An 18,788-nucleotide genomic window follows, 5' to 3' on the forward strand; every position below is an offset into this window, starting at 1 on the left:
AACTTCCGGATATTCCGGTTCATACAGGCGATGATATTTGCGATTGAAGAGATTAACAGGAGTCCGGTTCTCCTGCCAAATATTACACTGGGCTACAGGATTTATGATTCGTGCAATCTGCCTCGCCTCTCAGTGAAAGCGGCTTTCGAACTGATCAACGGACAGGACCCAACATCTCCGCAGCAGTCCTGTCACCCGTCCTCACTGGTCCCTGCCATTGTGGCGGAATCGGGATCTTCGCAGTCCCTGGCGGTAGCGGCGTCAATCGGTCCTTTCAAAGTCCCCATGGTAAGATGTGTCATTTACTACTGTGGTCTTGTTTTCAAAGGCTCGTTCTTCGTGAATTGTCATAGTTAATGTACGGACGTTAAATAACGAGCCTGGTTACATTACATGGAGCTTTCGTTTTTTTATTTCCCTGCTTGAATATTTCCAAGGTTTTCATGGTTACCATTGTTTTATTGCTGCCGAGTGATTCAACTGTTGAATAGCCGATTTATTATATGGTAATCACCATGTTTACTTGCTCACTCCCACACAGGAAGAGGCCATCCTGCCCTTCGTGCCTCTGCCTGATCCCATCAGACCGATCACTTCAGTCCCTTCCCCTCCCCTCCAGCCTCATTTTCCCCTATTCCTGCAATCTATTCACTGTCTCAGGTGCTCATCAACTCCCATTTGAACCTTTTCCCACTACCCTACATTAAGGAGTAATTTAGAGTGACCAGTTCACCTCCAGTACGTTGTTGGGATTAGCAGTAGTGAGCTTCTCTGACGAGTCGGACTATTCTGGCCGTGTTACAGTGTTCACTGGGGAGCACTTCGAGCGGGAGTTCAAAGATACACCACTGACCTAAAAGACTTCCAATAATTTATAGTGTTCGCGTCTATGCGGGTTTCACAACAATTCATCAGTGACCCACTTTTCTTTGTAGCATTTGATCTTTGCTTTATTTCTGTAGGGGTTGCCTCTACCTGCCTGATAGATGGAAGTTTGCCTTCCCTTAGCAGACAGCCATTTCCCCCATTCTCTCTGCAATTGGGTGCTCGAATTTATGGTCTCATGAATTATGAGATCTCATAATTTGCTGGTAGAGGGGGTGGGAAATCTGATTGAAGCCTACCGAATACCTGGATAGAGCGAACGTGTAGAGGATGTTTTCATCAGTAGGAGAGTCCAAGATCCGAGGGTGCGGTGAATCTGTGGAATTCGCTGCCACAGAGGGCGGTGGAGGCAAAATCATTGGGTGTATTTGAGGCCGAGATTGATAAATTCTTAATTAGTAAAGGGGTTTCAAGTTATGGGGGAAGGCAGGAGAATGGGGATAAAAAGGCAGCCTTGAGTGAATGGTGGAGCAGACTCAGTGGGCCGAATGGCCTAAATCTGCTTCTTTATCTTATCCTTCTGCCCTGACTCTGTTTATCTTATGATCAGCTCTCCTGCACTTAAGCTGCGTCTCAAACTCCATTTGTTCGTCGCTCCTCCAGCGATGCTTTGCAATCTAAATACTCCCCTAACTTAATGATTGTTCTGCTCTCCGATCGTGTCACTTAAAACCACTTCCAGCATTGACCTATTTTCCTATCACCCGGAACAACTTAAATGACAGTTAAATTGATCAGATTACAAACTTTCCAAATGTTCTTCTGATGGGCCGAAGGGCCTGTTTTGTGCTGTATGGTTCTATGGAGTTCCTGGGCATTCTTTCTACATGTACCATGAACTGTTTGTAGTGTGAAAGCTATCGGGATTCTGGCCAACATTTACCTGTCAATCATCTTTACTAAAAGAATCTAACTTTGCATAATTACTGTCTGTGAGAGCCTAATACCCACGCCCCCTACATATACAACAGGGGCTCCATTTCAATTTGCCATCACGCATTGACGGGTGCCTTTAAACAGCGATAGTCATAGGCAGGTAAGAAATAGAAGTAGGAGTGAGCCAGGCGGCTGCTCGGCCCTGCTCAGCCAGTCAGTATCATGGTTAATTTCACTCCTGGCTCCATTGTAGACCAAAACTCCATCCACCGTAGGCACTCGGTGTGTCAGTCTCCGCAACTCTATCTGGAGTGCAGGGCTTCAGAGGTTAGTGATCTCTGTGAGAAGAAATTCTTTCTCGCCACTGTCATATTCTGAAACTATGCCCCCCAATTCAGGATTCCCCAACTTTCTTGTTAGGACTAAAAGAATAGGTGACCGTTTCGCAAAACACCTGCGCTCTGTCCGTAACTGCATCTCCCCGTTTCCAGTCACTACAGCTGCCCCTCCCACGCTATCACTGATATGTCAGTCCTCGGCCTCGTCCACTGCGAGGAGAATTCCAAGCGCAGACTGGAGGAACAGCACCTCATTTTCTGTCTTGGAACCTTGCAGCTTGACGGCATGAACATTGAATTCTCCCACTTTAGGTAACCCCCACCCGCTTCTCCACAACCCCACTCCCCTACCCTACCACGCTTCTTCTCTTCTTCACTTTCTTCGCCTTTTTTCCTCGCTCTTCTTAACTTTGACCCATCTCCCAGTGGATCTGCTCTCCCCTCCTCCCCAGCACCTGCCTATCACTATCGCTTACCTGAGTCTACCTATCACCACCCTGTGCCCACCGTGCTTCCCCTCTTTTGTCCACCTATCACTGCTCTGCTTTTCCCTCCTATATATTGGGCTTCCCCTTTTTCCTGCATTCAGTCCTGAAAAAGGGGCCTGACCTGAAACGTTGACCACCTGCTTTTCTCCACGGATGCTGCCTGGACTGCTGAGTTCCTCCAGCATCATGTTCTTCATCTAGATTCCAGCATCTACAGTCCTTTGTTTCTCTTCTTGTTAAGTCCCCTTAGATGTTTGTGCATTTGAGAGAGATCACACTCATTTTTCTAAACTCCATTGATTGGGCGCTAAACCTGCCCAATCCTTCCTCAAGAGCCCACTTCTAGATCCCAGAAAAAGCCTCCAGTGACAAGTGTGACCCTCCTTCAATAGGAAGACAAAACTGTGTAGTACTCTGTAGATACCAGCCTTCGCCCGGTCTTTTTCCTCCTACACCGAACTAATTTCGCTGTTTTTCTGTTTCCATTGTGGTTGCTGACCAGGTGAGCTATTCCGCCACGTGTACCTGTCTCAGCAACCGGCGAGAGTTCCCTTCGTTTTTTCGAACGATCCCAAGTGATTACTTCCAAGCTAAAGTGCTGGCGGAACTTGTCAAGCGATTTGGATGGACTTGGATTGGAGCGGTCAGGAGCGACGACGATTACGGGAATTTTGGGATGCAGGGCTTCACGGAGACGGTTCAGCAGCTTGGCGTTTGCATCGCCTTCTCCGAGTCTTTCCACAGGACGTATTCGATGGAAAGGTTACTTCATGTTACCCGCGTTATACGGACAGCGTCCACGAAAGTCGTGGTGGCTTTTCTCGCTCAAGGCGACATGGCCATTTTATTGAAGGAAATTGCTCGACAGAACATTTCTGGCATCCAGTGGGTGGGCAGCGAGGATTGGATCGGCACTTCGCTTCTGTCCCCAGAGGAGAACAAAAGGTTCGTTACTGGAGCCATCGGGGTCGCCATACGTAACGTGAACATCCCGGGATTCAAAGACTTCTTAACGCGTCTTCATCCGTCTGCTTATCCTGGTAATCTTTTGGTGGAAGAATTTTGGGAAACAACCTTCGGCTGTAGCTTGAAACGGGTAAACAACAACACAAGGAACACAACGTCGGCCATTCAGCCTCCTCAATGCACAGGAACAGAGAGCCTAAAGACTGTGTCTAACACCTACACGGAGGTATCTCAGCTGAGGGTGACCAACAAAGTTTATGAGGCTACTTATGCTATAGCCCATGCACTTCACAATATGTTTTCTTGTGAAAGCGGTGAAGGGCCATTTGTCAATCAATCTTGCGCCACTCTTTCAAATTATCAGCCTTGGCAGGTAGGTAGAACTGGCCAAGTCTTGCAAGTAGTTCAAACACAGTCCAATCAAAACTTTTTATGAAAACTTTGGGTGATTGACGTCATGTTCAATCGACTGTGTCTTCTTGTTGTAGGTGTTACATTACATGCAATCGCTAAATTTCACAACTAATGTCGGGGAAAGGGTAAATTTCGACGAAAACGGGGACTCAGTGGCTACGTACGATATTGTGAACTGGCAGGTGACTAGCGAGGGGAATGCCGCTGTTTTGACAGTTGGACATTATGACGGATCCGCGCCTTCAGAGGAACAAGTCATGATCAATGAAGGATCTCTTGTTTGGGCTGGTGGTCGCAGAAAGGTAATGTATGAAATCGTGGCCGTAGTTTGAACAGAATCATTCTGAAGCTTAAAAGCCACCGAAGTGCCAACTTTCCTCCTGCAACGTAGCAACGGGATTGAGTTTCAGGATGTAATTGTAACCGAACTACAGGTCATCCACTTGTTAGAAAGCCCGAGTTCTGGACACCCCGACACCCGAACGGACTCCTTTTATATTATTAGATTGAAAAGTTTGACCTACGTATGCTCCTTCCTTACTGTGAAAGGCAGAACTAGTTTCCTCTCTCTTCACTTTTCGTAATTGTTCTTAGTTTCATGTGACTTTGATGCCAGTCATGACAATGCTGTGGATTTGCGGTTACAATATCGACTACTTACGGAAGTCTGTGAAATCAGAATCGGTTCGTTACCCGGGGGCGGCCTTCATATAGTCACCTGATTCGGGTATTCTTAACTCGGGGCCTGCCAATTATTCCTAAAACAACGACGATGACTGATGTGCGTTTACAGAATCCTGGAATTACTGGTGGAAAATACATGACGTGTCTTGAAAACTTTTCTGTAGACCGAGGAGCATGGAAGATCAGCGAAGTTACAGAAATACCGAGTCAAATCATAAAACAGCACGGAAACAGGCCCTTCGGCCCAACTCGTCCGTGCCTACCAAGATGCCACCTCAGCTAGTCCCATTTGCCTGCAATTGGTCCATATCGATCTAAAACTTCCCATTCTATGCCCTCATCTAAATTCCTTTTAAATGTAGTTGGTGCACCTTACTCTGGCAGCGTGTTCCATATCCTCACCGCTCTCTGTGTGAAGACTTTGCCCCTTCGGTCCCTCCTACCATTTTCACATTAAACCTATATCCCTCTGCTTTTTCCTCCCTCCGTGTGATACTTCTTTGAAAACAATAAACATTTATCGTTCTTTGCCACAGGTCCCTCGGGCAGTTTGTTCCAACAGCTGTTCACCTGGAACAAGAAAAGCAGCTCGCAAGGGTCAGCCTGTTTGCTGCTTTGATTGTGTTCCATGCGCCGAGGGGGCGATCAGTAACACCACAGGTATGGACAAGTAACATCTGCATTGTCCAAATGTTCGCAGGCGTCTCCAGTCCGCTTATTAAATCGACTTTCCGTTTCCTCTTTCAAGATTCAGTTGAATGCGTGAGGTGCCCCAGCGATTCCTGGCCCAACGCCCGGCAGGACCGATGCATACAAAAGCACGTTGACTTTCTCTCATTTGCAGAGCTCATGGGAATTGTTCTCACCGCGCTAGCGTTGACCGGCACTTGCTTCACTGCAACTGTAGCTGGTATTTTCTTGCTTCACAAAGACACTCCGGTCGTGAAGGCCAACAATTCGGAGCTCAGCTTCCTTCTTCTCCTCGCACTGACCCTTTGTTTCCTCTGTTCAATTGCATTCATTGGCGAACCGTCGACATGGTCCTGCATGTTACGCCACATCGTGTTTAGTATTAGTTTTGTCCTCTGCGTTTCCTGTGTTTTGGGGAAGACTATTGTTGTGGTGATGGCATTTCAGACCAAACTACCCAGCAACAATGTGGCCAAGTGGTTTGGTCCCCTACAACAACGCCTGACTGTGTTTCTTCTTACACTGCTACAGTGCTTAATATGCACCGTTTGGCTCATCAAATCGCCACCACTTCCTGTCAAAAACATGGCCTATTCCAAAGAGGTGATCCTTCTGGAATGTGACGTGGGGTCCGAAGTAGCGTTTTATTGCGTGCTGGGTTACATTGGCTGTCTGTCATTGGTTTGCTTTGCCGTTGCCTTTCTAGCACGGAATTTGCCGGATAATTTCAACGAGGCCAAATACATTACATTTAGCATGCTCATTTTCTGCGCTGTTTGGATATCTTTCATTCCAGCTTATATCAGTTCTCCCGGCAAATTCACTGTGGCCGTGGAAGTGTTTGCTATTTTGGCTTCCAGCTTTGGCTTACTTTTCTGTATTTTTGTCCCTAAATGTGACGTCATATTGTTAAAGCCGGAGAGAAATACAAAGAAATATCTGATGAGTAAAGTGTCCTCTTGAAAGCTTTAAGGGGCATTGATGAAGGCTATTCCAGATGGAAAACCTTGTCTGTTTTTGTTATTTTCTTCTCCTTAATCAATGTAATGCCATCGAGAATTGTAATTGAAGGAGATTGATAATGTACTTTGAAAGCATTCGTGTCGTCACTGTATAATAGATATATTTTAATTCGTTCGCAATGTTAAGGGTTCCTCGATTTTTTTTATTGAAGGATGGATACACGATTCAAACATTGAGAATGTAATGCATTGCCTGAAAGGGCGATAGAAGTACAGTTAACAGCATCTTTCAAAACATGTTAGATATATAACTGCAAAGAAAACATGCAGGTTTTTTTCAACCGCGGGACCAATTGGATCTTTGTATCAAAGGAGAGACACAGCGGTAACAACAGTCTCCCTCTGTGTTGAATAAGTGTCTCTCTTTTAAAAAGATCCCCCTTTTTTGGTTCATTTAATTGTTTATGGAGAAAATATACGTATTCTTTACCGATGTGGATTTTCATTAAAAACACGTCCTTTGACCATTTTCCCTCTCAATCTGGATTCCTCCACGTGCAACCATTGATGTTGTGTTATTCTGGCTGACGGACACAAAATAGAAGTTGTTGAAGATAAGCACAAGTTCTGTCAGGCAGAGCAGGGTGTTGGTGGAGGGAAACTGGTTGGGTCTGTGTTCCAGAAAGGAGCAGAGAGCCCTGAGGCCTTCCTGATGGGGATTGACACTGGGCTTCCACGGTGAAAATGTAACGGCAGGGTCCGGGTGATTGAAATTTGTCGAAGTGGTAGAGAGCATGAGAGGTGTCACGGATGTAGGTGGGAAGGGACTGGACCGCGGTGGGAGGACAAGATGGAGCCGAGATATGAGGGGATGAACTCCGTGGGACAGGACCTGGCAGAAACAACGAGCCTACCCGACAGTCTGGTTTGTGAATCTTCGGCAGGAGACAGAAACGGGCAGTGCGCTGTTGGGCAACAATCAGGTTGGAGGCTGTGGAGGTGACATCTCCAGATGGTATGGCATGATCGTTGGTGGGCTCCCAGTCGAGGGGTAAGTAAGAGGAGGTGTATGAGAGCTGCCATCTGGCCTCTGCATGATGGAAGAGTCCTTCAGCCTACATCTGCCCTGCTCTTTTTCTGTGGGGTTGATGACAAGGTTGGGTTTGGTACGAAGAAAGCAGAGAGCAGTGCGTTCAGAGGGGCTAAGACTAGACTGGGTGAAGCATGAGGGGCGACGGGAAACGCTCAGGGAATTTGAGGGTGGAGAGACTGCTCACTGTCACGGCGGATGAATCTGTTACACCAGCCAGACAGAACATATTGAAGGATGGAATGGAGGCGTCTGTCAGGGTGGTTGAGAATCACGATTCCACAATGATGAAAATGCGGGGATGTTGCATGATTTGTTCAGTGATTTGGGACAGCTCTTTCAGCTTTGGTGACAGTTCCTGAGTTAATAGGGATACATTTTCGCCCAGTTTAGACCCAGCTGTACGTTTCAATGTATTTTAACGCTAAGTTGCTCTTCAGGTGTCGATTACTGGTCAATCAGCGTGTTTGGGGTCAAATATTCGCCCTTCAGGCTCTTTTTCCAACAATTTGATAATCTTACTGCATGGCTTTTGTTCGAATTTAAAGCTTTTGTCTGTATTTTTGAATTGTTGAACGGTAAAAATTTTAGTCGTCCGGGTACCCCTTTTGGGTAATTTGACTGGAAGTCTGCTGCCAGCCATGTCTTGGAACTGAAGGGTCAACATGAAAGTGATGGGGAGTACATGGTTTGCAGAGATTTTTTTCAAGGATGAGATAGTTGCCGGTCGGAATTTTCAGTGCACACCACAATACAGAAATGCAGTTAAAACACTCCCCAAAACGATAAATCACAAAGCTTTTGCTGCAGATTGCGTTTGTGCAATATTGTGGGACGTGGTCTGCTGCTGGTTCCATTTTAAACAACATGTTAAAAATTCGATTGAAGTTCCTTTTACTAAATATCAATTTATTTCTTGGAATAATCGAACAGACCATCACAATGCAATATTCACTTTTTATAGTGTTAGAATATCCAGCTCTTGATATAAAAAGGCGCTTTACCAACGCTACCCATGACCGGCCGTTGAACATAAAGTATTGATTTAACTTATCTGACATTTCCCCAAGATAATTTCCCCCTTCTCAGTCTGTCAGGAACCCACGGTAACATTTGTTAATCCTTTCATCATTCCTACAGTAACTTTTAGAGTCTGCTTTTGCGTTTCTTGCTAGATTACTCTGGTATTCTATTTCCCTATCTTTGTCAGTTTCCCAACTCTCATCTGTTGAATTCTGAATTTTTCTGACTTATAAACGTTATAAATCTTTTTTCTTCTATCTACAGTCATTAACTTTTCTCTCTTACCACAACTGGGCCACATTTCCTGTCAGGATTTTATGCCTTAAGCAGATATATATTTGTTGTTGGCTGTGTGTTAATCCTTCAGATGTTACCTACCAGAACATAGAACATTACAGCATAGTACAGGCCCTTCTGCCTACGATGTTGTGCCGACACTTTATCCTGCCCTAAGGTCCATCTAGCCCTTCCCTCGCACATAGCCCTCCATTTCTCTATCATTCATGTGGCTATCTCAGAATTTCTTAAATGTCCTCAGTGTATCTACCTCCACCAACTCTGCCGGCAGTGCGCTCCACGAACTCACCACTCTCTGTGTAAAGAACTTTCCTCTGACATTCCCACTATACTTTCCTCCAATCACCTTAAAATTATGTCCCCTCGTGTTAGCCATTGTCGCACTGGGAAAAAGTCTCTGACTGTCCACTCGATCTATGCCTCTTATCATCTTGTACACCTCTATCAAGTCACCTCTCATCCTCCTTCTCTCCAAAGAGAAAAGCCCTAGCTCACTCAACTTATCCTCATAAGACAAGCTCTCCAATCCTGGCAGCATTCTGGTAAATTTCCCCTGCACCCTCTCTAAAGCTTCCACATCCTTCCTATAGTGAGGCAACCAGAACTGAACACAATACTCCAAGTGTGGTCTAACCAGAGTTTTATCGAGCTGCAAAATTACCTCCCGGCTCTTGAACTCAATACCCCAACTGATGAAGGCCAACACACTATACGCCTTCTTAACAACCCTATCGACCTGCGTGGCAACCTTGAGGGATTTATGGACATGGACCCCAAGATCCCTCTGTTCCTCTGCATTGTCCTGCCATTAACCTTGTATTCTACTGTGAAATTCGATCTTCAAAAGTGTATCACTTCACAATTTTCCGGATTCAACTCTATCTGCCACTTCTCAGCCCAGCTCTGCATCCTATCAATGTCCTATTGTAATCTACAGCAACCTTCTGCACTATCCACAACATCACTGATCTTCGTGTCGTCTGCAAACTTACTAACTCACCCTTTCACATCCTCATCCAAAACACTACTTGTTTATCGCCATGCATTTGAATGTAGTTTCTCCATCTGTCTTAACCAACGTGTGCCTCGCATTTCTGTATATCTTTGATGCCCTTGACCTGAATAGATTTTGATTTTTATGTAAAATTCGTACATATTGTAGGCTGTCCTTCCTCAAAGTTAGTGCAGCGAGGTGACAGAGAGTGCGCTGCATATAGAGGTAGAGTCATAGAGTTATACAGCAAGGAAACAGGCCCTTCAGTCAAAATCGTACCTGCCGACCAAGTTGATTACCTGAGCAAGTCCCATTTGCCTGCGATTGGCCCATACCGCTCCCACCCCAGATATTCTCTCTTCTTCCCCTCCCTTTGAGCAGAAGATACAAAAGCCTGAAAGCACGTACCACCAGGCTCAAGGACAACTTCTATCCTGCTGTTATAAGGTTATTGAACGGTCCCTCGTACGATGTGGACTCTTGATCTCACAATCTACATCGTCATGACCCTTCACATTATTGTCTGCCTGCACTGCACTTTCACTGAAACTGTAACATTTAATTCTGCATTCTGTTACTGTTTTCCTTTGTACTACATCAATGCACTGTTGTTATGAAATGATCTGTACGGATGGCATGCAAAACAAAGTTTTTCACTGTACCTAGGTACCTGAATAATAAAACAATTTACCAATTTAGTTTACCAATTTACCTATCCAAACGTTTTTTTTAACATGATAATACCACCCGCCTCTACCAGCTCCTCTGGTATCTCATCCCATGTTCTCACCATCCTCCGTGTGGAAAAACATCCCCCCTCGGATTCCCTTTAAATCTTTCCCCTCTCACCTTAATTACTTGCCCTCCAGTTTTAGACTCCCCTTCCCTGGGAGAAAGACTGACCATCCACCTTGTCAGTGCCTCTCATGGTTTTAGGTACCGCGATAAGGCTTTTGTCCACTTATCATAAAAGTCATTTTTGCGTGTCAAGACTAATAACATATGCCTGCATTGGAACTGTATTCTTCTATCCTTTGTCAATTTAGATGTGTGTCCATATGCCTCTTAAACATCCTGATTGTACCTGATTCCACAGCCTCCTCTGGCAGTGAGTTCCACATATCGACCTCTCTGAGTAAATCTTTCACCATAACTTTTAGAGCTGCTAGTGATGATTCGTCATAATATCCGGGTGATTACTTCATGGATTCAGCTGCCAATTTACCAACTCTTACGTCACCGCCGACTCCACATTTTCTTGAAACTCACTCTCTCTCCAACATTATTTGTGAAATGTATTTATTCGTGTAACGCAAACGCTTCGGAATGAAATGAGTAAATAATTGTTCATTAATTTGATTCATCAGTAAGATTATCTGTTAAATAATGCAATGTGCGTAAGCATGCTTTTAATCTCCAAAACACAAAATCTAATTTTATACGCAATATTTCTTTAGCTTTCAACTCTGATTCAAATTTGGAAATACTTGTGCAAATTGTCGTGAACACATTTCATGCAAGACATGAGGTGCTGCAGAAATTGAAACCCCTCTATACAGGACTTTTTTAATGCAGCCAGCCTCATTTTCCTCATTTTCCCGCGCACTCATTAACATGGAGAGCCGGTGGTAAATATTCTGTGCCATATCCTCTGATTGCCATGTCAGAAAAATCCTCGACTATAAGTAATGGAGAGTTTTTCAACCCAATCCAGAAGCCTCTTCAGAATGTAGAATAACTTCCTCGCTGTTGTGAGCTCTGCGGTTGGTGGAAGAGGTTGACTTTTTGGAAGGGTTGCTAAACTAAGGCATTCTCATTATAGAGTCGTTACACCAGTAGTGGAATATATTCGGCCTAATGATTCCATTGGTCAGTGCAATCCAGTTGTCCCATTATATGTCTGGGCTTTTATGTCTTCAGGTACCTAACCAATTCTTTTTGGAAGCCATAATTTAACGAGCATCCACTATCCATTGTGATGTAAAATAGTAAAGGGGAAAAGGTAGAGCTGATCGATGGAGCCAACTGCACTATTCCTACTAAAAGGGACACTGATCTGAGCAGTTTCTTGGTGTGACTGTTTTCTTCAGTCACCAAGGCCTTCCAAAGAATGACTGGCAATATCCCCTTCCTAACTATTTGGAGTTCCTTCATAAATAGCATTCATCCAGTCATGAGGTCGAGACTTGAGGATGTTTACTGATGAAACCCCAATATTTGCACCTCCTCTGGCAAGGAAACAATTCATGCTCGAATGCAGAAAACCAAAATTCAAGCATGGCCTGATAAGTGACAATTGACTTTTGCAACTTGCAAGTGGCGGGCAATAACCACCTCAGACACAAACAGTCTAAACCACTGACTTTTGATATGCAAAGGGTGACTTTTGCAGATTACCACACCGGGGTAGTACAGAATCTTAAATGGACCAGTGGATACAAGACCAGGAGAGAGGCTGAGTATCTTGCAGTGAGTGACACACTTCCATTCCCAAAAGCCTTTGCAATTTCTACAGGACAAAAAGTGGGAGTCTAACAGAATACTCTCCGCTTGCCACGATGAGTCCAGCTTCAAAAACACTCAAGGTAATTGACATCCAGATCAAAGCAGTGCACTTGATTGTCCTCCGAATCACAGCCTTAAACGATCAACTTCTTCTACCGCTTGTGCACTGTGGTAGCAGATTCCAACATCTAGAGAAGGCATTGCAGATACGTGCCAATACTACTCTGAAAACACCTTCAAAATCCACACTTTCTACAACCAAGAATGGAAATAGCAACAGGTGTACGGAAAAACAACCACTTGCAGTTTCCCTTCCAAGTCACCACCTTTGCACCTTGGCAACGTAGCACCTGACAGTCATTCTTTTGTCCAATCCTGAAACTTCCTGCCAACAGCACAGTGGGTGCCTTCACCATATGGACTGCAGTGGTTCCAGAATGGAGTCACCTCTGCCTTCCTGGCGGGTATTCGTGTTTGGCAATAAATGTGAACCTTATCGATGATGCCCACATTCCATAATTGTACCCATAGAACTTGTGCCAGGCCAATTTGTGAGAAAACGTCAGCGTAAACACTTTTGCTACTCCATTCCTTTTGTATTTCATGATTTCTGAGCATGTGTCAAATATAAACAAAAACCAATGATCCTGTATTGTTTACCCAGCTGCTTTCTCCAGCCGTTTTCCGCTTCCAAATATTTGTACAGAGATGCCTCGGGTTTTTTTTTGTTCGTGCATCCCTGTAGAATTGAACCGTATTTTGAACTGTATTTTCTTCCTTCATTTACCCCATGAAATCCTAATCACTTTGCATTTCTGCACGTTAAATGGAATAAGCCGCCTTTCTGCCCATTTCACCCGCCTCCCTCCCATGATTTATTGAGATCATTCACCATCTTTCTCCGTGTTTACCACACTTCCAAGTTCTGACATTCCCTTCCAGACTGTGATCAAGTAAATATTTAGGAATACTGTGATCTTACCAGCATTTCCTGGGGAACGGCACTCTGTGCCTTCCTCAATTCATCACTTCTGTCTGTCTCTTGATGTCCATTCACCTCTTATTCAACTAGTTTCAATTTTGCTTTGCAAAAGCTTATCATGTGGGAATAAATGCGTCAAATATCCCAACCTCTGTATTTTAGCGAAGAGCAACTCTCGCACTGGATTGGTGAACATAGAAGCTATATTATGCGTATTTGGTTATAGTATTTCAAACTTAATATTTTAGTGGAGAACATGACTCTCACCTACAAATTATGTCAACTTAAACTTGGACCTTTTTTTTCACGGGGAAGTGGATTAGATGCGGTTCGCGTGTCGAATCCAGCTTCTCGTGTTGTCTCCAGCTCCAATTGGATTTCTGTCTGGCTGCAGAACAGCTCAAACGCCATCTCTAAATTCGCCGATGACACCACTGTTGGCAAGATCTCAGATGGCGATGAGGAGGCGTAGAGGAGTGAGATATATCAGCTGGTTGAGTGGTCTCGCAACAAAACTTGTCTCGCAGAAAGACCAAGGAATTGGTTGTGAACTTCAGGAAGAGGAAGTAGAGAGAACACACACCAGTTTTCCTTGATGAGTCAGCGGTGGAAAGGGTGATCAGCTTCAAGTTCCTGGGTATCAACATCTCATAGGATCTATCTTAGGCCTAACACATTGATGCAACCATGAAGAGGACACGCCAGGGGCTCAACTTCATAAGATAAGATATCTTTATTAGTCACATGTACATCAAAAGGGTTTGAGGAGATTTGGTATGTCACCAAAGACTCTTGAAAATTTCTGCAGAGGTAGAGTGGTGAGCATTCTGACTGGCTGCATCACCTTTTGGTATGGATGCTTCAATGTGCAGGATCGCAAGAGGCTGCAGAGGGTTGTAGACTCAGCCAGCTCCATCATGGTCACAACCCTCCCCGCCATCAAGGACATCTTCAAGAGTCGGTGCCTCAAGAATGCGGCATCCATCACTAAGGAAACTCACCAGTTGGGGCATGCCCTCTTCACGTCACTACCATGGGGGCGGAGGTACAGGAGCCTAAAGGCACACACTCAACGATTCAGGAACAGCTTCTTTCCCTTCGCCGTCAGAATTCTGAACGGTCCATGAACCCATGAACACCACCTAATTATTCCCCTTTTGCACTCTATTTATTTTTGCAACGTATAGTAAATTTTATGTCTTTATGTCTTGCACTGTACTGCTGCTGCGAAACAACAAATTTCACGACATATGTCGGTGATAATAAACCTGATTCTGATTCTGATCACTGCCACGCGTTAAAGACAAAATGCGATCTAGTCCGATACGTATTCGGGGTAAAAACAAATCTTCCCTCTTCTAGGACCACTGCTCACAGATACTTGTCTGTGCACAGTTTTGGAGGGTTGGGGGGTTTAAGGACAAAGAAGCTTCTGGAGGAACTGAGCGGGTCAGGCAGAGAAGGAAATGGACAGTCGCCGTTTCGGGTCGAGACCCTTCATCTGGACTGAAAGATTGAGGGGAGATGGCTACTATAAGAGATGGGTGGAAGGAGTGGAGCAAGTGCTGACAGGCAACAGGTGGATCCAGGTGAGGAGGCGAATAGACAGATGCAGCAGTGAAGATGAGGAAATAGCGACAGAGACTGGGAGGTGATCGGTGGAGACAACAAAGGGCTGCAGATGATGGGAGTTTTGATTTCTGTAATGCATGATGTGTAACAGTTCTCTGGGGAAGGGCGAAAAGTTTTATATCTTGGCCGTCATTTCTGTATTTACTCCAGCACAAAATACACACTTGAAGTCTCTCAACTGAAGCGCTATCCAGTGCAATGCTGTGGAATAGAGATTACTCTTGGCAATGTCATTCTGCGGTTTTAACCGACTCAACAATTTATTTGCTCCTTTTAAGAAAGGTCATTGCTTTTCAGCATAAAATGTTATCACCCGTCGGACGAGGTAAATAAGTAATGCAAGAGATGGAGTTGTTATAATCCTAATGAACACCAGCCTTTATCTGCAATTAATTTTACTAATATCAACACGTCCGTATTCATGCGTTTTCCTGTTTGCGAACTTCTTATAGCGTGACACGAACTGATCCAGTGTGTACTAGAGGTGAAAGGTGTGTGTGTGTGTGTGTGTGTGTGTGTGTGTGTGTGTGTGTGTGTATACATACATACACATACATACACATACACCCACACACACACATACCATTCCGTCCCGCAGATAAATGGCTCTGCACAGGTTGGAGTTTCTAATTGTGTTTCTTTGTCTCTCTCTCAGAAATTAGATTAAAGTGTCATTTTATTCCCTCCTGAGCATTATTTCTTTAATCAGGGGAAGCAATATTGCTCTCCCAAGCATGATATCCAATATAAAACTCCATGGCACTTTGTCGGAAAGAGTCAGAACGAAAGCAAATATGTGCCGCGTATGGCTTTGGGGGCTATTATTACCTGTTGCAGTGTCAACTGGCAGCCTGATGTGTAAACGCAGGGAAATGTTTGATTTGTTCAGTTTATCGAAGGGGGGAGACATCGACATCGGCGGGATTTTCCCTCTGCACTTCCTTATAGAGAACTCAGAACTTCCATTTGAAACCAGACCGGGAGCTGTGAAATGTAAAAGGTCAGTTCAGTGAGCCGAGTGATGGGTTTATCACTTTCTCTGTAACTTAAAACTACTTTGATTTTCTCACTTTTCCTTTTCTGCTGAAGGGGCTTCGAAAGGTAATATTAACCCTGATTGTCTTTCCACAGATGCTGCCTGATCTGCGGCTTTTTCTGGTTTTGTTATTGACTATGTTGGTTAGAGATGGGATGGGCGTGATATTGGGTGCGAGAGAATCAATTTCAGTGACCGACTTTGTGCCTGTTCGTCGCTCAACAGCACATCGCTAAAATTGTAATCTGGAATTTCATCACGCATCGAGGTTGATGTGCGCATGATCGGTTGCCATTGAGTCAAGAAGTCCATTTGTCTAAGCTATAGATTCTCCCATTGATTTCACCAAAACCTGTGTATTCCTGGCAATAATTGTATTTAGTGTGATGGCAAGGAGAATGAAAGGAAAACTAGTTGTGGTTTAAATCTATCTTCGTTATTTCGGAGTGATCCACAACAGAGATAATACAGACCAGTAACGTGTTGAAACCTATTCTACAAACAACGTTATCCATAAAATTGGAGAGGATTTTAAGAAATCTTGTAATTACATTAATGATTCTTGACTTAAATTCCCAGTTAAAAACATCAAACATGATAAATGAGAACAACTTAATAGTTCGCATTAAACGACAAAACATACTCACCCTTCTGACAGGAAAACAGGATTAATTATCAATCACCAATGATAATAGGTTCAGCAGGATCGACTCAGCACTGAGACTTTTATTTTTTTTTAATGGAATACACTAAACGATCCGATACTTCCAGCTTTGACGCTTGGGTCCGAACAAAGAGTTTGAGCTTCCCATCACCATAACTGAAAGTTTATGGCTGGATTTCGCAATGTTTGCTCTTTTGGTGACATCAAAACGAATTTCTATGCTGAACCACTCGTTGCTGTTGTCTTAAAACCAGACAGAATTAATACAAGTGTTATATAACATTTTTAAATTATGATAATTTGTATAGATTCTGATTTGCAAAATACCTTTTGTATCCAACTAAATGGAGGAAAATAATGTTGCCACAACGGCAGAAGTTCACACCCGCCAAATGAAGAGTCTCGATCCCAAACGTTGACTGGCCACTTCCTCGCATAGATGCTGCCTGGCCCGCTGAGTTCCTCCAGCAGCTCATTTATTGCTCCAGAACGGAATTTTATTTGGACAGCGTGTCAAAGCGAATAAAAATATCCTTGTGTTCCCAAATCAAATAATAACTGTCCAGAAATACTAAAAATCTGAAATAAAGCAGAAAATGCTGCAAACTGTTAACTTAAAACTAATTTGTTTTCTCTCTTCCCCAGTTCCGGCGAAGGTTCTTCGACCTGAAACAAGAACTCTGTTTGTCTTTCAACAAATAATGAATGCGCTTATCGTTGGGCTTTAGGGCCACATATCATTTTATCTCTATTTTCTGACACTTGTATTAACTCTATCTGGTTTTAAGTCAACAGCAACGAGCAATTCAGCGTAGAATTTCATCAAATGTAAATATGGTGCCAGAGGGGTTTGTCCTTCATCTTCTGTTGCCCAACAGAAACGGGACGCCCGACTGAGTGGTGCGTTGTTCTGCTGTCTCGCCACTCTTCCGCCAATATCGCTGTTCCATCATTTGGGCTCTGAATCCCAGGTCGACCTTGAAATCATAGCGTTGCTGGTGGGGGAAATGCTTTGTCTGTCATGGTTCCGAGTGCTGGACTCGATTCGGCCCCATTGATGGTGCCTTGTTGTGCAGCACATGGATTCCATGCACCACTAATCGCATAACGACACACACCTGAGTCCCACCAGGAGACTAGCTTAAGAACCCTGGTTTCACTAGCACTAGTTGCCAGGGTGTTGATCTACCTCAGTCTCCTGGCTGCTTGGAGCTGGCAACTCTAGAGCTGTTCCGGTTTCGTTGTGTCTCCTTGAAAATCCTGTTTCCGTGTCGGGACTCCGACTCAGAGCCCCCAGGCAAGAGTCCTTCTAGTCGCCGCCGGCGTTCGGTTCCGAGGAAAGGTCCCGACTCCAGTCTCGTACCGAGGTTCTGCGTTTGGGTTCTCTGCGATCTCGTGTGACATTGTGATGTTGTCAGTGGAAGTATTTCAAATTATTGCTAAGATATGTTGCAATCTATTGAAAATCCTTAGACTGGAGTTAACTGTATAGATAGGATCTGCCATAGTTTCATTTAATGCGGTACAAGCCATTTGGCTTTGTCTGCTGTTCCTATTTGCATATTGTGTGGATATTCTCTACAGAATTAATTTGTAAACAGAGCACTCCAGTTCCTTAGATAAAATGTGGCCTGTGCTGTTATATACGCAAAACATGGCATTGAATAATACCATCCAATCCCCGCTGTCAGGGCTGGGGCTGGAACTCAGCTCATACCCACTCTGATTGCCTGTAGATGACGCTGGGCCAATTCATCAAGAGAACGCCTGGTCTCTTCTCCAACCTATTCACTGAAAGTCTGCACCCCTCACGTTATACTATCACCCCAGAAACAAACAATCCGCTGGAGGAGCTGAGTGGGTCGGACATCTGTGCCTGGAGAGGAACTGTCGAACTGGCATCAGTCCTCTTCAGTGGCCTTACCCTTGTAATCCTCCGCCCGCACCTCAACTAGTTCTAAGACCCTCATGATGATGAGCTCTTCTTCCGTCGCCTCCGCCTCCTTTTCTCTTTTTTGGCAAAGCATCCTCAACCCCTCTGATGACCCCTACTTGTCTCCAACACTCTCCTATTTTTTTTATTCCAGTATATGCAATCTCCTATATCTCCACTGTCACCCGAGTTTTCCCCACTGTTTCACTTCCAAACCTGCCTGAATCATAAATCAGCGGAGTGTGTTTGCTTCAAACAAAAACACTGCAGAGAAATAATCGGTGTGCATTAGTCCTAATCTGCAAGTATCTCTGTCCTGCAGTTTTAAC

The 18,788-nt window shown here is 44.4% G+C and overlaps 1 protein-coding gene across 1 annotated transcript; it reads left to right on the plus strand.

Annotated features, from left to right (window-relative positions):
- Nucleotides 1-6,304, plus strand: LOC127571217 (extracellular calcium-sensing receptor-like). Its single transcript, XM_052017395.1, has 5 exons — nt 1-288; nt 3,090-3,926; nt 4,042-4,269; nt 5,188-5,311; nt 5,400-6,304. The coding sequence occupies exons 1-5, from the start codon at nt 31-33 to the stop codon at nt 6,302-6,304; spliced, it is 2,352 nt and encodes a 783-aa protein (XP_051873355.1). The 5' UTR covers nt 1-30.
- Nucleotides 6,305-18,788: the final 12,484 nt, after the last annotated feature.

This window comes from Pristis pectinata, chromosome 6 (assembly GCF_009764475.1).
Source record: "Pristis pectinata isolate sPriPec2 chromosome 6, sPriPec2.1.pri, whole genome shotgun sequence".
NCBI lineage: Eukaryota > Metazoa > Chordata > Chondrichthyes > Rhinopristiformes > Pristidae > Pristis > Pristis pectinata.